General features: G+C 36.9%; 1 protein-coding gene across 1 annotated transcript in view; it reads left to right on the forward strand.

Moving 5' to 3' along the window:
• Positions 1-26,247, forward strand: part of VWA8 (von Willebrand factor A domain containing 8) — a 179,536-nt gene that overhangs the window by 120,136 nt on the left and 33,153 nt on the right. Inside the window, exons 29-37 of the mRNA XM_038156079.1 lie at positions 326-528; positions 7,113-7,229; positions 7,707-7,771; positions 7,871-7,996; positions 8,626-8,735; positions 10,774-10,928; positions 12,683-12,884; positions 19,381-19,462; positions 21,380-21,584. Coding sequence (XP_038012007.1) covers positions 326-528; positions 7,113-7,229; positions 7,707-7,771; positions 7,871-7,996; positions 8,626-8,735; positions 10,774-10,928; positions 12,683-12,884; positions 19,381-19,462; positions 21,380-21,584 — 1,265 coding nt within the window. The remainder of the gene's footprint in view (positions 1-325; positions 529-7,112; positions 7,230-7,706; positions 7,772-7,870; positions 7,997-8,625; positions 8,736-10,773; positions 10,929-12,682; positions 12,885-19,380; positions 19,463-21,379; positions 21,585-26,247) is intronic.

A 26,247-nucleotide genomic window follows, 5' to 3' on the forward strand; every position in this document is an offset into this window, starting at 1 on the left:
AAAGGGAGGATAGGATAGAGAAAGAAGAAGAAACAATATTATAAGCCAGCAAAATCAGATTAACATATGAGCAGCTGTCAGACACTGCAGTCATGCCTATACAAATGTGTCTTGGACTACTTCTTTAGAGTTAATAGTGTTGTGGCAAGGTTCTGTCTGTTAACATTTAGTTAATATCAAGAGATGATTTCCCTTTATCTCCCTTGTCAACAGTGGTTATTTTCCAGTACTTTTTGCTATATCATCTGCCAAGTTTATGACATGTCTATTTCCAGAAGAGAAATGCATGTCAATAGCCTTTCACTATTTTGTTTTCTTATTTCAGAAGAGGAACATAAAAATGTTCTTTATGTTACTACATGCAATCCTGTTTCCTTGTACTTCATGAACATTTCTAGTAAGACTGGATACTTTGTGGATCTGTATGACCTCTTCCCAAGAACAGTTGGAAGTGTCTGGCAACCTTTTGTGACTACAGCACCACTGGGAAATCCACTTAAAGGTCAAGTGGTTCTACATGAAGAGGAGGTAAAAAAGATTAAATTCCAGCTAAATGTTTAGTCATGAACAAAGTAGTATCATGAGGGTATGTCACTGGGGACAAGTGACATACCTCCATAGACTGGACAAGGCTACCTCCTGCTGAATGTTCTCTCTTTTGCTGTACTTGTAGCTTGAGAGTTGCCTTCAGCTTTAGTTTTTAAATGAAGATTTTCCTCTTGCACTCTTTAGCTGGACGATATCCTCTTCCATTCTTGAAGTTGAGTTCTACCTGCTTATCTTCTCTTACTGATAGAGGGAGATTGGGCTTATGGGAGAAGGGGGGAGAGTGGGTCAAGTTCAGGAGTCTCAGTCAAACAGCATATGTTGCAAAGAATGTAAGTTCACAGGAAGTGTTTTATGTGAACTGAAGTTCTGCTCTAATCTTGTCCCCCTTTTACTTTTCAACTAGTATATAAAAGAGACATTTTCTGAGTCACCAAGTAAAATGTTGCTTGTATTTGCTCCATATTTGTTTTGTAAATCTGGCATTTCTTCTTCTGTAACCTGTGAAGTGTTGAGACTAGAAGGAAGACTTACTTAGTCTTCCATTTTACATCCACAATGCAAATTAAGAACCACTAACAATTTCAGTGTTGGTTTGACTCAAATGCTTTTTTTTAAAGACAACTATTGTATACTTAGCACCTTCCTCTTGCTGTCTGTAAGCTGATTGTAACATTTCTAATTCAAAATTTCTTTGCCCAGCAGTGGGAAGAGGCAACAGTATATACCTGCTGCTGCTGTTCATTTTTTAAAATTAAAAATAGTTTATTAGGCTACCTAGGACTCACTGTGGTTTGGCATGGGCATTTAATCAGTCATTATTGTTGGCTTTTTTTTCCTTTCTTTGAATTTCTTCTGTCAGTGTTTCAGTAGGTGAGAGGCTTCAACCTAGAAGAACTTTTCCTACATTGAGTTGGGGTGTTAATAGTTTTCAGTCATTTCTAGTGTTTCTGCAATGCTGTTGTTCCAGGAACATTTGTCAAGTGTTGCTGCTACTTTCTGGTGTCAGATGCTGCTGTTAACCTCGGTGCCTTATGAGAAACACAATTCTGCTGCCTTTGGTAGAACTGCCTATGCAGGTGCAGCTGCCTCTTGGATACTTTCCAACGCAAACTGGAAACAATATGATTCTGAGGTTACCTGCTTGATAAACAACTATAGAAATACCATTTGGGCTATTTTGAGGTGCACATAGCACATTTTTTTGGTTCTAAATAATTCTTGGCTTCCTTTGGAGAAGTTGATGCAGGAAACTAAAACAGATGGCAGTCTGTCTTGTATCTAAGAATGTTTAGAATGTCTCACACTTTTTAATATAAAGCCAGCAATATTCTTTGCATTCCAAATCTCCAAAATTCCTACCATTTTGTTTTCAACCAAATCACAGTAGCATCTGGTGTCAGAAATGAAGGTTCTTCTGGGAAGTGTTAGGTAGTTATCTCAGAGTCTGGTTTTGGCTGTCCTCATGGAATATACCTTTTAGTGATGGTATGATAGATATATTTTTCAGACTCGGAAATTAAATTTGTGACATGGAGAGACTGTGGTAGTTCAGTGTCCCTTTCCAGATGACTACAGTCATGCTATAACCTCATGTTTTTCTCTAACGAAGCTTAAATATTGCTAGTTTCAGACTTGCTTTTCTTGGTAAGTGCTACAGGTGAATATATCCTGTCTGTAAATAAGCCTGTTTTACAATGGAAAATAGTACAGAATTAAAATATTCTGAATGTTTTGCATTATCTTGGAACTTTTTACATATTTTTACCATTAAGGCAGACCTTATTCACTGTTTGTGAAAATATGTTTCATTTAATTACAAACTTGTTTGCAAAAAGTCCTATTCTTAGGACACCATTCAAAAGTAATTTTAGACTTCTTGAGAACTTAAGCAAGCAACTTGGAAAACAAAAAAAGAAGGAAGATTATTCTCTTGCATATTGCATGCTCATATCCATGGACTACATTGGTAATTTCCTTAGGGTTGGTTCTTCAGTGAGCCATTAAAACAAAGGTTAGATGAGTGCTGCTGTTGTAGTCGTCACAGCCACTGCTATCCTTTCTTATGTTGGGGTTCAAGTGTTGAGATCTCTAGTTCCCACTGAATCACAAGAGGGATTCTCAAGAAGTATAATTTTTTTACATAGAGCTTGGGTTTTATTCCTAACTCTTCCTACAGTGGAGCCATGGAAAAATCATATGCTCTGTGCATCTATGGAATGAGGTGGATGTTGCTGTGTATGAAATTTAATCCATTTTTATTGATGTTAGCAGGTAAGCATATGGCCTAAAATAATCATCCTACAGAAATACCTTCTGTATTTGCTCTGAGGACAGAGATGACCTGAAGAGCATTTCTTAGCTCAAGTAGAACATGTTTAGTTGCCCTCTGGAAGTTCTTCTCTCTTTCCACTGGCTACAGAAAGAGGCTTGACATATAGTCAAGCCACGCCTTGTAGTCAAGTCATGCCTACATTTTAGGTGTACTAAGATCATGGGCAGGCATGAACTCAGAGCTTGCAGCATTCACATGTTAAGAAAAGTAGATTAGTGGCACATGTGCGTTTTGAGCAAGGCTACAAGAGTTAGCTAGTTGTGCCACAGTGCATCAAACAAAACAAGAAAAACAAAAAATATAAATATCTGTTGCTTTAGAGATTCATCTGTGTTTAGTTGCAAAAAGACTAAAGAAGTATTAACAATATTTGTAAAAAAAAAAAACTTGCATCTATTAAATAAATTGGCCACCTGACCACCTGACAGCTGCTATTTCATAATAATCAATATCACCCATTAATTAGACAATACCAAAAGCAGCTTTTTCATTTATTTTTTCTTTTAATAAAGGTCTTTGGAGATTAATGTTTCTGACTAAGTTTAAAAAAATAACAATTTTAAATAGATGATAACCTTATTGGAAAAGATGAAATTATTATATTGTGGCTCTTCAAATAAGCTTGTGGGTTTTATCTTGTTCCCAGAGGACATCCATCTAGATTCAGTAGAGCCCTCCAGTGAAATAAAATGAAAAATCACCATTTCTTCCTGCCCTTTTAAATAAAAATTTACTGAAAGTAAACTCCTCAGGGATTTAACTTAGTGGCACAAGTAGGAGATTTATCTGTTTTTAAGCCACATTTACATCTTCTTGGAAGAAAGGGTAGATGATTTTATTCCTCATGGTGGCCATTGGTCTCAGTGAGTGTAAGCTGTTTTGACTTTATCTTTTTGTTCAGACTAAACTCATAGACTTTGAAAGGACTCTGCAGAAATCTCAAGTAACTTTGTAAGATGGGAATTGCATTCATCTCTTCAAAGCAGCAATGCCTCTGCCATCTGTCCTCCCCACAAATACTTCAGGGCCTACTCTTATTTCCTGCTAGAGCTTTGTTCTCTCTGTATGCACTTTTCTTTCTGCATCTCTCACATCTACTGCTCAGAATGAGAACAAGTACAGACAGAAAAGAATTTTGATAACTTTTATGCATGATTTTATATGGCCTTTAAGGAGCAAACTGCAGATGGAGAATTGATTTGCTCATAAATTAACTGCACACTTCCAGGATTTTTTACAAGCACTTTACTGTGTTGAAAGGCAACAACTGGACAAACAGAGTAACCTACAGGCTACCTCAAGGAGCACAACAAGCTTTGTTCAGGCAGTGTCCTGCTGGCATCCTTTAACTCTGCTTTTATCTTTCTTGGTCAGGAAGTGGGGTGGGGGGGAAGGAAATGCTTTTCCCTGTTCCACGTGCTGCTGCAGTTCTGTCAAAGCTCTCTGATAACAAGGGAGTGAGTCTGTGGCACAGAAACTGACACAGAGATCCACCTCACTCACCTCACTCACATGTAGGAGATGGCAACCATTTTTTAAAAGAAGACTTCTTTTAACACTTTGTGATCTGGCCTGTAGCACAAGTGAGGATCTGAATATGAAAGTACCAGTAACATAGTAACTTCTGTAACCTCTAGTCCCCATGGTATTCTGACGTATGTCTTCAGAACAAAGGGTGTATGGTCTTATTTTGTTTAAAAACTTGCTCTTTTTTATATTATATAAGACTTCCCTTTTCTATGAGTACACCTTATAGTAAAGGTCTGCTTATATAGAAATTCTGTAGAATGGGAGAAGGCTCAATTTCCATAAGCACAAAGCTTATACCACTACTTGTTGTTCTCATTTCAATGAAATCTTGAATACAGCCTTCCAAATCATCTGAAAGACACTGCTTGCATTAATAAGAACACCAGTAATCTACTTGCAAACATTTCCCTACCTCCGAAGATATGATGGTTTGAGCCCCAAGCCATAAATTTTTGCACAGACTTTTTCCAATTGAACCTGCTGAACAGTGTGTTAATGTTTGTATCTGTTCCTGTTATTTACAGTGTCAGGGTTGTAATGTTTCTATCATTCAAGGGATCCTTGAGTAGCTCTAATAGAAAAGGTGGGACAGGAGGCAAGAGGATGTATGACTACCCTGCCTAGCTAAGGATCAGCCTCAGTCTGAAGCAGACTGTGTTTGCAAGCTTGCTTGCTGAGGACATGAGCATTGAGGGCAGAACAGATCAAAACTGACAGTGAGTTTGGGGAGAAGAATACAAGAATATTAAACTGAGTTACTTGCACGGTTCCACTCTGAAACTTCCCCAAGCTCTCCCCTCTGTCTGCAAAACCATAAGGAACAACTTCCCATACCAGCAAAATGAAGTCACAGTCCTGTTTGGTGTTAGAACTTTTTAGAGGAAAATGCTGGCTAAAATAAAAACAGCAGTAAGGAAAGGGAAACTTTGCAGTAACTAAAAATAAAGGCACACCACTTCACAAGATTGGTTATTGCATTTGTCCAGAGTTTGAAATTCCAGACACTGGGGTCAAGAGGTCACCCAAAGGTTACTTTTCTCCCAGTCAAGAACAAACAGAGCGGAATTACACACCAACGTCTTCTCCCAGCCCACTTGAAGAGTTGCCAGAGCTGCTCTTGGATGTGTTCACAAGTGACGCAAAAATCTATTCTTAAACACAGACAGAATATACATCAGTCACTTAGCACAGAAGGAAGCCATTAACATCAAAAGGGGTGGAGTAGAGAATCTTTTTATACTACCAAATGCTCTCATAAATTTAACACTAAGTGGAAGAATGTAATTGATTCGTATGTGTTCTTTATCTCACGTGGAAGGCTGTTTCAGAATTGTATAAATGAAATATGGCAGAAAACCAAAATCCAAAGCAAATGCCCTATTTTTTTTCTTGAATCACATTTCTATAATTTTAGTTTGTAGTACATAAGCAAGCTTCTTTTTTTAGAAATATTGAACTTGAACTGAAATTCCCAAGTGCTCCAAATGACATGATAATATTTTAAGTACTTTACCATATTTAGCTTCAAATTACTGTCATTATTAAAGTTAACTCTCACAAATATTTCTAGTGAAAGTATGAAGAGTACCCAAAGAGAACAAAACTGCTGTGACTCAGATTATTCATATTTGTTTTATTTAGGGGAATTCGTGGGAATTTACGTTTTACTTCCTTAACGTCTATTGTGCGTTATTGCACATGTTGTACGTAGGCAGTTTACTTTTAGTAAGTCCTTGCAGAACCTAATGTCCTTGCAGAAGTGAACGTTTCCTTGAATGGCAAACAAAAAATTGAGCCCAAGGCTTAATTAACTTATTCCTTTGTACCTTTGGAATTTCATTTGATGCAGTTAAGGTTAGCCCTGAGTGACTAGTGTCTTGAATTCTTAGTTAAACACATTAGGATCACCTAGAGTGCTTTGCAAAAAGAAATGTTTAAAAAGCCCCCATCATTTGATAGCATGTGTTGACTCTTGGGCATCAAGTAACAGATGAGAAATCTGAAGTTCAAAATTTAGCACACCATTATTTCATGTGATGGAGATTTGCACCATCCCATCTACTTCTGGTCTCCATCCTTTTGAGTCATCCTGCTGTCCTCCAACAGCTGTCCTATCTCTGACACTATAAGCTGTCAGAGAGTGCAGGTCACAGAAGGATTGTCACACCCTGGGATATTTAATATCCACAGGCTCCACAATATCAGAAGTATGAACTTGGAGAGAAAGTACTAAGCCATTTCTTTTTTCACCAGTTTGTCAGCTTCAGTGGGACTTAAGCAATAGGTGCAACAGAAAAATGGTAAGAAAACATAAAAAACTGAAATGAAGTATTTTAGTGACTTGACAGAACTAATTGGTATGTCTCTTATCTGTAGCTGCATCTTAGACATGTAAGCCATACTAATCCAGTTCCCAGATGTTATGCAAGTGAAGTGAAATGAAGAAGTGAATGTGAGATGTATAGATAAAATGCTGTGAAAAAACTGTAGTATCATTCCAGCCCTTGTATGTACTTAACCTCTTCAGTTTCTTTATGAACTTCGAAATGAACCAAGAAAATCCAGCTTACGTTTTGCAAAAAATCTAAATCACCTTTTCAAAATGCCATAAGTGGCTCAAATTGCAAAAGTGCTTCAGATAGATTTGTTGTAGTCTCTTAAACAAGCTTGAGATGTACATGGATCTGCTTTTCATTTACAGAGCAACGTTGTGTTGTTGCTGGATACAAGCAACGGTGCCCTTCGCCGACTTTTGCTCACACCAGATGCTCAAGAGTCTCCTAAGAGAACATCTTGGTGGAGCAACAAGGAAGAGAAGGTGAGGAATAGCACCTGGCCCTATTATACTAAGTGTTTTTAAAAGCAAATATCAGTATTGGAAAAACAGGGTATTTAAGTTTTTCCTAGTTTTACAGCCCAAGCATTTATTTAATTGTTTACTCTTATGTATGTTTAAATGTCTTACACATAAATTAGCATTGTTATGGAATATTCATATAAAAATATAAATAAATTTTCTGAAAATACGTGTCTTTAAAATATCCCTTTTTAGGGCTAGAACTGGAAATAATGGAACATTTTGTTACAATGAAGGATGTCCAAAATAATGAACGCAGTTATGATACCATTTATGACTAGGAACAAGGCAAGCTAGATAGCATTTTGAGAGGTAATTAAAGCTGTGGATTCTTCTAAATAAATGAAATAAAAACTAGTACACTTTCAGAGGAGTCAGGGAAACTCACTGGGACATATCTAACAAAAACTGATTGTCCTATGATGTATGTTTATACAGAGCAACTACAAAATGTGCCGAGAGTTTTCACACAAAAACTGGCTGGTGTTCTACAAAGAAACAGGGTAAGAGTAACTTATATCCTTGTATTAAATTGATTTAAATCAGATCTCCTTGTGTATATTCCTATCTGATTATTCTTTTCTTTGCTTCCAATTTTATAGAAACCACCTTATTGTACTGGATGTATTGGAGGGTCAAACTCACACCATCTCACTTCCAATCAGTCTGAAATCTGTTTTCCTGGTGGCTGAAGACCGGTGGCTCTTGGTGGAAAACGAAACAAATAAGTTAGTTCACCCTAATTTTCTCAATGGAATTATTTCTTGTTTGTGTCTCGTTTGTGTTCAGGTGTTTCACTGCTGGTCTCAAACTTGTTTTTTTCTGTTTGTGAAAGTGGCTGGACTTTAAAAATAGGTGTTTAAGATGCAGATTTGCTGTGGTGAAAATGCAAGTAGACTTTTAAAGTAGGAAATTAAGAGGATGTTCCAGCCTCTGAAAGTCTAAACTACCTTTGATCATATGTGTGTTAATATTAATTTTATTAAAGCGATATTGACCTTTAGAAATGAGAATGTTGGTGGACCTATCTCTGGAAATATAGACATGTAGTCCAGAGTTAGCACCGCTTCCTTTATTTCCATGGTCACATGAAAGAAATGTTACCCTGCTGTCTCATTTTTATAAATGCACAGCAAATGAAAGTGTGTAAACAGTTACCAGAAGACAAATCTGCCATTTGCTGGGCTACCCTTTCCTATCTCACAGATGTTTGGGAAATTATATTTAGTTTTAGCAAAAGGTGTTGATAACCTTGTTTATATAAATGTAGAATGTTTTCATTGTTTCAGAAGATAGAAGTCCTTGTTTAGAGTGACAAGTGTAATCGGGAATTATTATAAATGTGTATCTTTTACAGGAAATTTCTTTTAACCAAGCATGCCCATATGGAAGCTCAAGGCAGTGAGGTTTGCCAGCTGCATGCATTGAGTGAAGAGCCAGCTGACATGGGATTTGGCTTAACAACAGGTACTGAATGCAAACTTGGCTAGTTCCTTTTTTTTTTGTTGTTCTTTTTGTCACTTCTATTTGCAGCTGCACAAACAAGACTCTTTAAAGGTCTGAGTAACCATCTCTCCTATTCTGTTTTTGCCCCCTTATCATGTTTGGTTAATAATAACAGCTTTTCTCAAGGCGTAGTGCATTCCATGCTCAAACCTCAAGTGGTTTGAATAAAGAATTTTTGTTTCATTTGAGCATTCAAGACCCTCAGTCATGGACTTTCAGCAAACAGACAAGCCCATAGAATAGAAAAGGAAGAAAGATGACTAGGCAGGTATTAGAACAGGAAAAGAAGGCAACAAATATACTAATGATTCCAGGCTGTAGACTGTTGCCGGTCTGCTACTCACACTCAGTTGAGGTAGAAAACATTTCCCAACCCTTAGAAAAATACAAACCACCTACTGTTAAAACAGGGCAGAAGTCACAGTTTCTGTGGTTCTGTTGATAGCGTGCAGGAGGCCATGGGGGCTATCACACCTGTGTTAAAAGATACTGGGAATTTGATCAGTAAAACTCCCAGACAGTTGTAGGCATTGAGGCATGTCTTTGTTACACAGTAAGGCAGAAATCTGCAATGGTCATCATTCTGCCTGGTATGATCTGTCTATCTTCAAATCTGATAACATTTTCAACCCTAAACATTTGATCACAGTGCACAAAATCTTTAGTGTACTTGGTTTAATAAGACTGGAAGTATATGTGCATCCCACCTAACAGTTCATAGGTTTTGGTCATTGTATATCAGAGACAGAGGAAACAAACAGAGAAACCACTTTATATCTCGTGAAGAATGAGCAAGTTTTGTTCTGGTTCTTGTGGCTAAATTAAGTAAGAAAAATGAGATTAACACAGTGTAAACGTAGTACAAACAAATGTTATTGACAAATAAAAGGGCTTGATTTACATAAACAGCAACCAGGTGGATACCAAAAACTGACCATAGCCTAAATATCCAGAATCCTTTTTAACTCTTGTACAGTTTACTCTACCAACTTATCAAGTGCTATCAGAGCACAGTAGTTTCCTTCCTCTTACTACCTTATTTAGAAACCATTCTGGAGTATCATTCCTGAGATGGATAGAAATGTTATTATAATTTCCAGTCTCAAACTATTTGTGGGCAGTTTATTGCTGCATGCTTTCTGTGCTATTTTTATCCTTTGTTATCTTGTTTCTTCTCTTCCAATATGAAATGTTATCATATCCCCTATCCACCTTTTTCCAAATCATCCAGCAAACCCCAAATATAACATCTTCAGTCTGTTCTTTGAAGCAAAATCTGTGGCAGAAGAGCTAAAAAAAGGTAGAGCAGTGTGGGTTTATTGCTGACCCAGACCATTTATCCTTTGAGGGAGGAAAGATTTTCTCCCACTGCCATGTAAACAGGATAGTCTTGTGCCCATTGAAGTGGAAACAGTGCAGAACTAAAGATAGCACATTCTGTTGGACTGTGTTGGTAATTTGAGGCAAGGTTAAGGGCACTCACAGATGCACAGAATAAAATTCAGTTTTTCTTAGCATAAAGACAAAGAAAACCAAACAATTATTTAGCAGAAATGCATTACAAATTACAAATAACATTATTTAAATCACAAAGACAGCAAGAGAGTCTCCAAGAAATGTCACATCGACAGTTACCTGTGCAAACCTATGTTTTGCCTTCTGGTGCATTTGCAGTATAACAATTTTCAGTGAGATCACATGCTGCTTTGTTCTATTCCATAGGCTTCCTGCCTCATTTTTACAGTAGAGGGCAAAATTAAGTGGTATAAGCAACTATAAAGCTAGTATTTCCTGATTTTAAGTACTTGACTTTACAAAAATAGGATTATTTCCTTCTCCTCTGTGTTATAGTGTAATATAATTAGATCTTCTGCTTTTTAGTAATTTTGTGCTCAAAGTAATAGCCAATGTTCAGTGCTCAGCACTCTTACAGTTAGTATTGTTTCCTATTGCACATCTGGATTTAATGACTTTCATTTTGTTGAATTTTCCTGTTTAGTGTCAGAACTGTGTGTGCCTCATGCAGTTTCAACTGACCAGCTATCTTCAGAAAACCTCAGTGCAGCTGTGGGACAAAAGATCAGCTCCCCCAACAGGATCTTCTCAGATGAGCATAATTATGCTACTATTGTCATTGGTTTCCCAGACCTCTTGGTAAATATTCAGCATTATTGTACAATGAAATAATACAGTTTCATTTATTCTGTAACCCATTAAGTACCTGTTTACCAAATAATTTGGAAAAAGAACGGAATGACAGCAAGGGAGAAATTCATGTAGTGTATACCATTTGTTATGGTAGTCTAATCTGGAGGGATGTAGGTGGTTTTTTAGGTAATAAGAAATGGGACAATACAACGTCTAGCCCAGACAAAATACATTTTCAGTAAGCTCTGAACAGTGCTGGCTAGAGTAATATTTTCTAAATCATGTGTTTTTGTAGTTTTTTTAATTAAGCATAACCTCTGAGAAAATGAATATCCATATAATTTTGAACTGTTCAGTGTGAACTTCTTGCCCAGTGTGAAGCAGGTAGCAAGACTAGATCAAAGAAAAAGAAAAAAACAATACAGAAAATTATAGCAAAACTGTAAAGCTCCTTCACTACTGAATAACGTAGCTGTGTGTAAATACTACATGTAAGTGTGCTCACTGCCATGACACAGTTAAAAAAGGGCCAGAAAAGAAAGTGAAACTTAGCAGTCTAATGACTAGGGCTATTGCAAAGAGTAAAGGCAAACACAGGGAAAATACAAGCAGTATGTTTAATTCTTGGGACTTTTTTTATATTTGCCACCTAATGGTACGTCAAAAGGGTAGTGATTGTGGAATAAGTAACTGTATGTCATGTATGTTTGATAAATTGGGGCAAATTATAAAGTGTAGCTGTTAACAGACATGAATTTTGGGAAAGCCAAATGACAGAAGAAAATTCTTTACAATCCAAAATGATTCAAAAATATGTTTTTGTCAATAAGACAGTCTTTGCAATTAGCTTTTGAGTTTTCCTTGGTTTGGTTTTCTATTATCAGATGGTTTATTCAAGCTGTTCATATTATTTACAGTAGGCATGAGTTTATTGCTGGAAAAGGGAGGTGGTCTAGAGGAGGGAGTACTGAAGAAGCTGCACACTTCAATACTAACACACCAATGTGGGTGGTGAGGCATTTTTGGCTCTGCCTGATTTAGAATGAGGTACCATCTTTCCTCATACTTAGTTTTAGATATCCATGTGAATTTCAAAGAGGGTGTGCTACGGGTTGATCTAAGAGTGATAGGGCAAAACTTCAGATTCAGTGTTTAGTTCTGGTGGTGTAGGTGTTTAGTATGAACAAGGTATCTGAGCTTTTATTTGTAATAGCAGTGCTCAGTTGACCAAACACTGAGACCTTGGAGATGATTTTTTTCGCCAGACTCTTTCAACCATAGTGGGAGATGAAACCACCGGCTTTCATGTAGAGACCTGCACTTAAATCTCTGAATCTGGAGCTGAGACCCAGCCTTATTGCTTATTTTTGAATTAATTACTGCAATATATATTTGTATTTATCTATATTAGTGGAAATATAACAGTTTTTACATAGGTTTTTTTTCCAAATCAGGTTATTTCAATGCTTTATGTTCCTGGTTCAATAAAAAAAAAAAAAAAAAGTCAATTCAACTTCAGATCTTCAGAGCATCTTGATGCCTAAAACTCATGTAGATGGTTTGTTAGTTTTCACCCCTGTAGTTTTTGATGACAAAATAATCCAGGTCATTCTTTGTCATATGGTAGCATAAGTAACCACAAAACCACAATAGCCACATTTGATTGGAAATTAAGTAAGAAGTGTAACTTAGCAAGAAGTGTTTATTCTTAGATTTAATAATAGTACTGTTTTCTTCAGTAGATAACTTCTCTTTTGCAGTCTCCCAGTGAAGTGTATAGCTGGAAGAGAAACTCCTCTCTGAGTCACAAACGTGCTTCTCCTTCTGATCCATTTTATTATGGAGCCCAGAGGAAAACAGGAGCTGCAAAACAAACCAATTGTGTTACTTTATTGGCTTCTAATCAAATAGTCCGAATTCTAGCACCTGGAGATGTGCCTCTGAAAGACATTTACCCAAAAGGTAAGAGGTTCATATACCTGTGCTGCAACACACTTGTTTTTTGTTTGTAGTCTGCTATCACTCAATAATTTTTCCAGACTGTTCCTAAATAGTCACAGAGCAAGCATTTGAGAAGGAAGGAGTGTAGTTGCACTTCATTTTAAAATTAATATGAATCATATTAGCATGCTGAATTATACTTCTGGGAATTAACAGAGTGTCTACACTGTAGGTATCTCAGTAGATGGGATTTCCCTGTGTCTGCAGAGGAAACCCAGTAATAGAAGATGATCATTCTTGTTCAGCAATTGGCCTTCACCAGTATTTCTATCTTCTGCTCAGCATCACACAGAGATGCAATGATAAACTTGTTGTATGACTAACTCAGAATTCCATCCCCAGCAAGGACAATAGGAGAGGTTATGTTGGGAATGCATGTGAGCCTGTCCACTTCTTTGTCTTTCTCTTCATACTTTCTCAATATTTGCACTTGTTTTGCTGGGGATGTTGCAGAGGACATCCCTGCCTCAGGAAATAAAAATTTATCCTGCCTCAGGAAAAATTCCCTGCCTCAGGAAATAAAATTTCCTTTTATGGACCTGTGGTCCACAAGTTTATCTGGTGCCTCTTTGAACCTGTGCATCTCCACAGCAAACTCACAGATTCATGATTTTTTGTGATCAGCTGATCTCTTACCAGGTTTATCAGGTTCCCCTTATTCTAGCATTGCAGGCTTCAGTGAGTAGCTGTTCTGCATTCACCTTAACCATCACCTTCATGACTAGGCAAACTTCAGTCGCTCCTGCCTTCTGTCCAAACTGAAGAAACCCAGACTATTTAGTTCTTCTCCTGTCCAAGAGAATGTTGCATGAACAACATTCACGTGCAGCAAAACCATCCTCCCTTCTGGCACTAATAAAGCAGGTGTAGACTACAGATCTGCAGACATTTTTGTGCTGCCATGCCAAGGTTTCTGTTGTGATTCATTATAACTTTAGCTTCTTCAGCCAATAACTGAAAATACACCAATTACAACCTAAATAACAGCATTTGTGAGTTATGCATTAATTACCTTTGGGAATCTCCAAAGTTTACTATCAAACGAGAAAATGCCCAAAATATTTGTGTATGGTAGAATGGCTTGATTTCATCATCATCAGAAGCTATTCCTGATTTAGTCTCTGTGTGAACTCTCTGACCCAGACTAAACATTTTATTCCAAATTAACTCAAACAGAATGAATGATCTAATCTGCCTGTCCTCATTTAACACAGATCAATTTCCCTACATAGAGAAACCCTTTTCTTTATTACCAAGAGAATAAAACATTTACTTGACTAAAGAAGCCAAGTCAATGATATCAACAAGGTAGAAAACTTCAGTTACCTCCTTTTGTAACTGAAGGAAAGATTACCTCTTAAAAAGATTAAAGTTAATAAAATTAGTTGGAGTTAGAATCTTGGAACTAATTAAACAACTTCAGGCTGTAATCTTCTCATACTTTATAAAATGCAGAAGGGTCAGACTGGGTCACTTTTTTTCAGGCTTTCACAGAAAAAAATAAATCTGAATCAGAAGTAGATGTTTTAGAAGGTAAATCTTCTGAGCTTTTTGTTAAAATTAGTTTACTAATTTGGGAGTGAGGGAGGTATCTTCCCTCAGTGCTTCCAAATAATACCTAAATTGAGATCTTGAAAAATATCTAAAAGATCTTTTATTTCTAAAAGCCTTTAAGTTGCTGTCATATATAACACCTTGTATTGCTAGGTTATTATAATTAAAAACCAGGGGACCTTCTTCATGAATCCAGGATACCAGTAACCTGAGCATATTAGCAGTCTGAGAAATGCCTTCTGTCTGACCAAGCAGTTTAATTTTTTTCTCAGCTGTGATGAAATATATTTATGAGTAGGGATTGATAGCTTTAAATGTATAGAAAATTGTATGAGGTTTACACAGTGCTTTATGGCCATTTAAGTTGAAAGATTTCATGCCTTGAGGATTGTTATCATTGATTTTTCTTTTATGAATGATGTTTTAATTTATGAATTACAAAGACTAATTTTAACGGAATCATTTTTAATGTAACTTTACTGATTCAGTTGAACAGGTCCTGAGCAATACTCTAGGTTTTCTGTTCCATAGCCTTTTTCAGGACTTTTTCAAGACATTTCCCTTTATCAGTTAATGGCTAGATTTTCTAGTGGAGGAGGAGCTAGGAGGGAAATCCTGCGGCGACCTGTGCTACTCAGCATGTAATAAAAAAATAAAAAAAGTAATTCACACTGAGGTAACAGTGCTGATGATAGTGGTTATTATTTACAGTAAGAAGTATTTACCATGGAGAATTAAGAGAAGGACTACAATTCTGAATAGAAATTGAAATAGAAATAGAAATAACAGGTGAAATTCAGTATAGATGAATATGTGGAGGAAGGAAAAATCCTAATTTTACATCAAAAAAGATGGGGATGATGAGAATATCTTACAAGCATTATTTTGCTGTCACAATGGACGGTTTCATTAAGATAGCAGCTCAAAGCTCAGTAACACTTGAAAAAAAGCAAATGAAATGTTAAGAATTACTAGGGAAAAAGTAGAAAAAAGCAGAGAATCTCTTTGTGCTGTTGTACAAATCCACGTATCCTTAACACTGCTCAGTTTTGGTCCTCCATCTCAGGGTGGGAGAAGGCTGAACTGGGATAAGTTCAGAAAAAGACAACAAGGAATAACAAGATTGGCTAACCCTCCAACATGTGAAGACAAGATCAGGAAAGGGACATATGGCAGAGTTCTACATAAACATGAATCGCATGGAGATGTGGAACAACCCAACAGTTTTGTGCTCGTTACCAGAGTTAGGGAGCAGCTAATGAAGTTATCAGGAACTTCATCAAAACAAACAAGATATAGTTCTTCATAGAGTACTAACCTGTGAAACCGCTTCCCAAAGGACGTTGTGAATTTTTCTTTTGGACAAACTCCTGGAAGTTAACTAAATACATAGATATAAAAACATAGACAGCAGATTCAGTTTAAGAAGCCCCTAGATTAGAACTGGTTGGTGGCTTGAGGAAAATACCATGTGCACTTATCTGTTCTTACACATTTCAAGCACCTAACTACTCTTGGAGACAGGATACTAGACTTGAAGGACCCAGTATTGCCCTTGTTATAGCACAAATCAAAAATATTTCCAAGTGAAAAAGAGAAGACAGGAAAAGAGAAGCATGTGTCTTTGTGCTCACTTGGAAGGTGAAATAATAAGATGGTAGCCCTTATGATGACCATTTGAGATTCTGTTTTTGTAACCTTCTTTGCTGGCTGTTGTTTCTTTTGGAGTTTGCCTCTCAATCTCACTAACTGACAGAGTATTTGATAGAATACACATTCCATACCAATTCCTGCTTAACAGTCTTGGTCCCTTGAAATTCAGTGCTGCTTATTCCTAATTGTGGTCCATTGTTTCTGTATTGGAAACCTGTAGTTACTTACCTATGAAAGTTGTATCCTTCCCTGGGAGATGGTAAAGGGAAGCAAAGGCATCCTGCTACGTGAAATCAAGTATGTGTACATCCATTGAAGTTCTTGCGCTATTGTCTTCTGTTGCCTTTGAGAAGTTGTTTTATATTTTTGATTTTGTTTCCATATCTATCAGATTTTCTTTCTCGTCTTCTTGGACAACTGGTCAGTTCTGGCATACAGCCTTCCATTTCTATTTATAATTCAAAGTATGCAGCCAAATTCTAGCATACTCCAATATGTATTAGTGAAGCTGTTCCAGGAACAATAAGCAAAGAAATATTTATCTTTATGTTTTATTGGAACTGTAAACCAAATGATAGTTATTTTTGAAAAGAAATTACAACAAGTAATAATTTCCCCAAAGACTGCCAAATAGATGTATGGACACAAAATATAAACTCAGACAAAAGATCATGGCAAAATCCAGCAAAGAAGAATTAATGTTTATTCTAAAAACAAGACTGTAAAGACGAGCGACTACTTGAGATCAAATATTTACTTGGATTCTCAGCACTTTCTATAGATGAACCCTATTACTGAGTTTGTATCTCTGTGGGTATGACAGTAACTGGAACATGTAGTGTAACACAATGTTACCAAAATAGCCTTGACCCATCATCTCGTCCACCTGTTTATATAGGCACAGGATGACACATGTAGTCTCTTCTTAACTGAGGTTTGTCAGACAATTGGCCTATTGCATTGCTTCATTCTCCTTGTATAAGAAAAGCTTTTCATGGTATCCATCTTTTCTTTCTCTAAACAAAACTGAATACCTTCATGTCACCTTCACTCAATCAGGATAATCACTCTCTTTATAATGATCTTCTCAATAGGATTGGATGTGTTTGGTTTTTTTTAAAGCCCTCTGTTTAGACAAGAAAAAAAATCTTTGCATTTGTCCTTATAACCCATCTGTTCTGACCACTTTGTCATCCTCAGGACTATTTCATGTCACAGAACAACGGAATGGGTAAGGTTGGAAGGGACAACTTGAGGTCATCTGATCCAGTCTCCCTGCTCAGCAGGGTCCTCTAGAGTATGTTATTCAGGATTGGGTCAAAACAGTTCCTCTCAAGGGCAGGAAACTCAACTATCTCTCTGGGCATCCAGTTCCAGTGCTCAGTCACCATCAGAGTAAAGAAGTTTTTCTCATGTTCAGGTGCAACTTTCTGTGCATCATGTTCTGTCTGTTGCCTCTTGTCCTATTGCTTGGCAACAGTGAGCAGAGCCTGGTCCATCCTCTAACACTCTTCCTTTAGATACTGACAGACATTGATGACGCCCCTTCTCAGTTTTCTTTTCTTGAGGCTGAGCAGGCCTCAGTCCCTCGGCCTTTCCTCATAAGAGAGTTCCTCCAATCTCCTCATCATCTTTGTAGCCTTCCACTGGACCTACTCCAGGAGCTCCAGTCTCCCTTGTACTGAGGAGCCCAGATCTGAACATTGTGTCTGTTTTCCTTAAAGCTTCATGTCTGGAGCTGTGCATAGCTCTTCTTCTCCATCAGGCTTTGGCAAAAGAAGAACAGACTGCACTTGTTCATGTCTGATGTTCACATTTCATCGTCAAGATTCTTGACTGCAGTTCTGGGGCCTAGCCAGCAGTTCTTGTGTAGCATTTAAACATTTGATTGCCTTTTTGTCAGCTTCCTACTCTGCAATCCTTTGTCATTTTATTGTCTTTAATTTGTTTGATCTGTGTTCTTTCTCTAATTTATTAACTTAATCTTAAATTCTTATCCCACAGTTCTGTCCTTTCTAGTTCAGTATCTGCCCTTGTTCTGGATCTTCATCAGAATTTTTAACATGTATCGTACGCTTCATTATTAAAAAAAGAGAGAGAGCACATTTTAAAACAGTAACAAAATCTAGGGGAAACCAAAAGTGGTCTTTGACCCACAAACCTACATTTTTTCCAGAGCTTTTTCCCCTGTTTCTGATGTGTTTGATATTCTGAATTTTATGAGGATGAGTAAAGTCAATAGACGTGCTGCTGTAGTCATGTATACTATAGATATATAAATACATTGGATATGCATGAGGTGCTGCTGTGAGTTACTCTGTATGCTCCTTTGAATATTAGATCTCCTTATGCTGCTGATCATGTTGGTCTTTTCTGTGTGCTTTATGCAAGCATCAACACTTCTGCAGGTAAGGTCGGACTCCTTCAGATCAAGGAGGTGAAAGATATGCTGTTTCAGAGGAAAATCTACACTTGCTTTTATCTTGTGACAATGACATTTTGTATCCATACTGGGCAGTATGATTCAGTTTTGTGGTTTCTTTTCTGAAAAACTGCCTCCATTTACTCCACACAGATTAAAGTCAGCTCCTACCTGGAAGCCACTTCTGAGGCCAGGCACAGTGTACTCATAAGTTGGCAAAAGCCAGTGTAGGCACACAAACACAAATTTATTTCTGAGGGAAGAGCCATATATTAGCCATATTCATTAAACTGTCCATAAACAGAATATTTAATGCATGATAGTCTAGGGCCTGTAAGTTATAAAATCTTTGCATACTGAGAATCTGCCTCCAAAGAGTGGTTCAATTTCAGGGAATGGTGTTTAGGTTAGTATTATTGAGAAGTTTTCAAGTGGAAGTCATAAACACAATGTTTTGAAATGTTCCTCAATATGCTATTAAAGTCAGATATACAACTGACATTATCTTCAGTAACAGATCAAAGCAGCAAGGTAGGGACTGCAGCAATGCTTGAATAGTGCTTTTGTGAGCAGAGCTATATTTGTGAGTAATTTTGACATTTGCCATGTAAATACATTGTTCTTTTGTAACTGTGACTGTCTGATTACTCACTATCGTAATAATAAAACAATTCCTTATTTGCAAGTTATATTCCTGTATTGAATATGAAAGCTTATCATTTTCTGACAGGTACTGTATAATAAAAGGTTTAAATTTAATCTGCTAAATGCAAATGCAATAACCAGTTAATCATGCAGCTGGAAAATAACATGTTTGTTTGTTTTCAGATGTCACTCCACCACCAGCTGCTGGATACTTGGAAGTAACAGATCTTAATTCAAAGAAAATCAAATACATTGCAATTCCTAGGTAACTGATTTTATTAATTAGAGCACTGTCATCATAGAAGGAGAGTAAACAGAATTTAGTGTCTATTATTACTTTATGATAAGCAAATATTTCTTTTGATGTGGAAAGTAATACTGATTCATACCTAGTGTAAAATTCTACAAACATTGCAGTATATTTTTGTCAACATAATTTATCTGTTTTTACTAGGTAATGCTGATGAAAATGTAGCAATTAATTAGTAAATATGAAAGGTAGCTTTATCTTCTGATTTTCATTCCCTTTGTTCCTTCCCCCTCTTCCATCCATTTTATTCTCAATCCTCTTTCATCATGGTTTGCAGTATTTATTTTATTTTCCTTTTTCCCTATCTTTAGGATCTGAGAAAGACAGACAAAATGATCCAGTGCTAGGTGTTAGGAAACTGGGAGTCAAGTTCTGGTCCAATATAAAGTTTACTTTGAAAATAGCTTGAGCTTTTCTGTGGTTCTCCCTTTGGAAAGTATACATTCCCAAGTATCTTGCATGATACACAAGTATCTTGTATGATAAATTAAAATAGCCAGATTCTATGGCTTCTCTTTGGTTTTAACATCTTATAGTGATGCATAAGTGCATATTTTAAATGGCATATTTTATGGTGCCATTAAAGTGCCATATTTTAAATGGCACTCTCTCCACTTTGCATATTTGAATTGCACGTGTATGAAACTCACACACAAAGAATTTTTTTTATTTTATTCTATTCACAAAATGCTGATTTTGGCAGTACTTATTCTCATTTAAATTCATCCTGGTTCACTAGTAATCTGGGGAAAATTCTAATTAATAGAGAATTATTTTTGCACTGTTCACCACTTATAATTTGTCCATTGGCCTACATCTTACACAGTCATTCAAAAATGAAAGACATTACCATAAAAATAGTAAGGAAACACTTCTTTTTTCACTAGGATTTTATAGGAAATAACAGAAATTACAAAGCTATTTTTCAACATTAGGACCCTTAAGCTAGCATTAGGATTTAAGCTGTGTATGGCAAATCTGAGCAGAAGTCCAGATTTAAAGTCCAGTAAGAACTGATGAATAAAGTTTTCATCATATTTGTATGGATAGTTCTCTGTTAAATTCTAACAACCTTTCTTCCTTCTGGCAAACGCTGAGATAACTCAGCTGAGTTACTGCATGGTGGTTTCAGTCATAGGTAGAAGCATATGTGTTGCTCCTTCTTATCTTTTTGAAAATTATTAATTTTGCCGTCAGTGCAGGTTACCAAGTTATTTATGCATATAATTAACAGCGCTGAAAAATGCGCAGATTCTTCCCTGCATCGTCTAAATTTCCCTTCATATTCCATACTTTTTAGGCCCTCTCTTTCAGCAGTAAATTTTTGTCAGCAAGCTGACTGTTTAAAAAAGTGCTACAATTCTCTGTACATAAAGATGTGTCATTGTTAAATGAGTATTTAAATCTTAGTATTTTATTAAAGCACTCTAGAGAAGGGTGTTACTCTGAGTTGATGGAAGTGTATTTTCCTGAGTGCTTGGATCATGTTCTCTCTATTTCTATTTAAGTTCAATATTTTTGAGTAGCATCTTTTGAAATTTTTTATATTCTTAATAGTTTTTCCCTAAAGATGGACTACTTTCAGATAGGTTAGATACAGCAGTGTATCTAAACTAGAGCAGTGGTTTTGGCAACATGCTACCTTTCAGCCTAGTCTTTTATGCTGCTTCTTATGCAGTCAGCTGTATTTTGGTTATGTCCAGTCTCAGTAGGTGGAAAGTTTCAGACAAAATAGTGGGTCCACAGGGCTGAGTTATAGTCTCTCATGAAATGAGGATGTCATTTCATTTAACTGTCGCCTTAACTGCAGAAATACTCATCCCCCTTTTAACTGCAGCTTCAAAAAAGATCACATTAATTCATGTTTTTCAGGTCACAGTCTCTCTCTCCATATACATCTTGGCTCTCTAAGATCTCAGATGCTGATGCCCTGCTGGCACCACTGGGCAATGTAGGTTTGGTTACTGTGGACATGGGAGGAGGTGTGAGGCTCTGGGAGACTGGGCTGGACAGCCTCCAGCGGTCACTGCAGGATTGGAGGAACATGATTGGCCAAGAAGATGGTCGTCCTGTGCAGGTAGGACTTCACGAAGCTGAACTGGAAAACATAACAAAATAAGCTATGGATAAGTTTTCAGCTGGGAAAGGAGTGGAGGGGAGAGCTGTGTTGAAAAACACTATGAAGTGGAAGTGCACCTGTGAGAAAAATTTAATAGACTTCTTCCCTGAAAAAAGAGGCAGAGTAGCTTAATTTGAAAGCATTTTGTAGCTCCTGTAATTATGGTTACTGACAGACTCTTTGTCTTACACTGTTTGTATTTTTGCCAAATTCTAGTGCAATTAAATGCAAATAAATCCTTTATCTCCTACTGATTTTTAACTGTAACTTTCAGAATGTAGAATAATGAAATTATTTTTAAAGAAAATTATATACTTTTCCAGAGTTCAAATTCTTGGAAAAAAATATTGGGGTTTTACTTTGAAAAAGAAGCTTGAAACCTAGATGAAAAATGCCTTGAATTCACAGTAGAGCCTTTGGCTAACCTTGATAATTTTCCCAGCTGAGGGAGTTGCAAGGATCTCCATACAGCCATGTTCTTGTGTGGAATGTTTAGTTAGATGCTGAAAATACACAGCATATACATGTATGGGCTGTGTGCATGTATGTATGTATGTATGTACGAGTGTTAATGTGCTGGCTAACATGTGTGATCACCATTGCCACACAGAGGGAACATTCAGGACTGTTCAGTTGCATCTTTCATTAGAATGGGAAAACAGAATGAGTCTATTCTTAATTGGATCTCTCTCTGGTTTTGGTTGGGGTTTTTTTTGTGAATAATATATATTAGGCCAAAATGTCTTTTACTTAATTTTCCCACTCTTAGCTCCCTTTCTATAAGACTTGGGCAAGAACTGACGTGTTTTTGTTACTGGACCTCAGCAAATGCCATTCATAAAAGTCATGAGAAAAGGAAACTGTTACCCAGTAGCACCTTTGTGCTCCACACTTGTGGCTTTGCCAGTGCCATGTTCATTACCAGTGCAGTAGCACTAGCACCATCTTATGGTCAGACATAGTCGGTTTACACCAGCCCGGGCAGTTTGACTAGTTTTAAGAGTTATTTTTAACTTTTTCCCTTTTTTAAAATAACTTGTTATTTTATTTGACAATTTTACTATATTGCCAATAACAGCCAACAAATTGTTAGACAATACTGGCTAGGAAAGTACACTCCGTAAGAAAATTTAAGTAATTTAACTACAAATCTCAAGTAGCTATTTTAAAGAAGGCTAAGAAGTTGTTCCATAGTCACAAAGCAATTTTCAAAATCTGCTGTGGAATTCCTCTCCCCTGACATCCTGCATCACTACTAGGGACCCTCCAGGGTAAAGACTCCTTCGAATACCTTTCTTTTTTCCTGTGTCAAACCAGTGGTTTGTCAGAACTGGAATAACATGCTCTTTTGTTGCTACATTATATCACAGTACAAGCTGGCTTGTCCTGGGCAAGTAAATTCAGCTACCCAGCCAGCTCCATAAACTAGCCCGTGGGTTGACTGAGAGGAACTCCCACCAATTATGTTCCTTCCTAAGCTGCAAGCATATCACTGGTCCAGGATGTGGGGGGTGTAAAAGATCAGACCAATGAACTATCCAGACCAAGTGTTTCAAATACCCGTCATACAGAAGGGCTGAAAAATAAACTCTCTCTCTTACCACGTGAACATTGGGTAAATGGTTCTCTTTGACTCTGACCGACTGCCCCCCACATTCACACTCTCTGATTTGTGCTAAAGGACTGGAACAAAGCCTCCTATGTGATCTTCTGACTTCTGTGACTATCACTAACTTCTGTTTCCCTACTTTACTTTTTTGCCTTCCTTTGAATGGAAAGATAACGAGACCTAAGAAGCCTTGTTTACAAAGGCATTGCAGAGCAATAAGAAATAAATTAGGTCTTTTATTTTATGTAATCTCCAATAAGATAATAGATATGTAGTTGCTGTGTAAACTCTGTACTTTGCTAATTGGAAATGAAGGCCTTCACCTTTCCTACCTAATTTCTCAGTAGGCCTAGACATAAAAGCAGTACTTTATTAAGGCATTCATTTCTGGAAATGAAAGGATCCTATTACCTTAAAAACATATTCATGTAGCTTCCCTGTGTAATTGAGCGTAGCAAGAACATGTCTCCTGATCCAGGGACAATTACTTTGCTAAGAATGCTGCAGCTAAGTAGTTCCTGATACCTGTTTTTGCAAAATTGGACATATTTTGCAGCCAGCATATTTTGCAGCAGTGTTGATCTGATCATTCAAGTATGAAAATTACTTCCATTTGCGTAATGTTGCATGCACATGCTCTTGTTAAGTCACTTTGAGTCTAATGAGGTTTCTCTAGTTCTTTGACTAAACTCATCATTCTTAATCATCCTGTAGCAGAAACTCACTTTAGGACAATTGTCAGTGTTCCACATATCACCCACCCACCTCCAATCTCTCCTTCCCTTAAAACTGCCATTTTTGCCTCCCACAGAACTGCAACAGGCTTAGCAAAGCTTATTATCCCTTTATGGTGATGTTCTTAGACTAATCCAAGACCTGTTTATGTGGTTGGGAACCACTGATCTGCAGAAACCCAAACTCTTTGAATCTTCCTGACCCTTTAGAGAAAAAAGAATAGAGGGCTTTCAATGTAAATATAGTTTCAAAGAATTTGAATCAAATCTTCAGCCAGGCTTCCAGTTGGAACTATTGGTACTATCTTCTAGGGCTGCATTTTTGCTTTCACAAACATGTTAGCTCTGAGGAGGAGGCTGGATATACATAAGCAATGAAACAGAGGAAAACAAACAGCTGTTCCACTTGTAATCAGTAATTAGGCTCCCTTGATATAATTTGTGGCAATCTTCATAACAGCCAACATTTGTTTTGTATTGTTGACATACTCAGCAGAGTTCAAACTGCTGAAGTCTTGAGGCTACCAAATTAGTTTATCAAAATATGGTGTGTGTTTACATAAGCCTACATTTATACAGGCAGGTCAGAATTTTTTGTCATTTATTGAAGTTTTAAACTCAAATTAATACTACAGTACTCTGAAATTATTAAATTGGAGTGTCTAAAATACAACATCTAAACAAAATACTGTATTTTCTAAAGCTGTGAGCCCTACTCCAAAAACCATTGAGCTTTTTCACTGTTTGGTGTCTCCAACAAAAAGGTCACTTCATTATCAAATATCAGAAGAGAATTTGAAGGACAATTTATTTTTAAAATCTTGCCCTAAAGTTTTGTGGCAATAGGCAGACATTGATAAGCTTGTGTTTCTTTTTTCATCCAAGGGTTATTGATGGAAATTAAATAGAACAGCACTGATTGCATTCTGATACAGTTCAGATATTGTCTTTTAGTAAGCATTATTTAATGGTTTCATTTAGATAAAGTACAATGCTTACATAACAAAAATTAAAAGGTGCATCACTTAGTGGTATTTCAGTAGATATTAAGGCATTTATCTGTGAGTATTAGCAAAAGCATTTAGTTCTATATTCACTCTACTTAATGTTCTCCTGCTGTAGACTGTTGTCCAAAATGTTTCATGCTATATACTCAGTATGCCATTGTTTTCAGAAGTCCCAGGACATATCCAAACCTGGAGCATGCATAAAAATGTACTTAGTCAGAGATTGAAAAAGCTTTGCCATCTAGTTGATGCTAATACGTATCTGAACTCAAAATCAGATCCACAACATTTTTTTAAATGCAGATGTAGTCTGATCTACATAATATCACCATGCAAAGTGACATCCTGAAGCTGAGGATAGTCTCCTGTCATTTCAGTACCAAGATTGTGCAAAGAAGTGATCTGATTGATTAAAAAAAAATCTTGTAAACTAAGACTTTTTAGGGGTTTATTTGAGGGGGAGATTTTTTTTGTGTCTGTTGTTTAATGTATTTGTGGAACCTGCAGTAGTTGAATCATCTCCTATATATATGAGATAGGTTTTTGCAATTGCAGTAGTGCCCTCTGTTTGTGGCTTTATATAAAGGCCTAATGAGTTCAGTAGTTGTGATTGTAACTATTTTGATTTCCTATGGACTGATCTCTGTCATTTTTGGTATAGGAAGCCTTCCTTATAAGCATTCAGATACTTAGTTGGAAATTAATTAATATTTACATCTAAGTGAATAGTTAGTAAGAAAAATAAGAGAGACTTCTTTCCATTTTCCCGTCTTTCTTCTGTCCTAAAACAGGGTCACAATTTCCTGGTGCATTCCAGATCTTAAAGGTCAAAGACACTTGTTTTACAGTACACTTCTTCTTCAAGGATGGATATTGCTTGTGTCTCTGGCCTGTGACAGAGCCCCACTCTAACATAAGTGTTCTGTGTAATGTGTGGTTTTCCTCAGAAGCGTAAACAGCTGAAATGTTTGACTCAGGTTATGTCTCCTATAACTCCAGGAAACTCAGGTGAGTTTCCTAGATGATTTAGGTTCAGCCAACATGATGTCAAGACCACATAGTGTAGGACTGAGCAGAAAAAAGATATAGCACATATGAATTGAGTGGGCACGAGCTGTTTAAAAACAGATAAAAAACATTTACCCATGAGCAAGTGCATGTGCTGTGTAGAACCTGAAGACAACACCTACATCATCCCACCTCTCTAGTCTGAAGACTGATGGGCAGCACTCAGCTTAAAACATGACGTACCTCTTTGGAGATATGTCAGT

This window comes from Motacilla alba, chromosome 1 (genome assembly GCF_015832195.1).
Source record: "Motacilla alba alba isolate MOTALB_02 chromosome 1, Motacilla_alba_V1.0_pri, whole genome shotgun sequence".
Taxonomy (NCBI): Eukaryota; Metazoa; Chordata; class Aves; order Passeriformes; family Motacillidae; genus Motacilla; species Motacilla alba.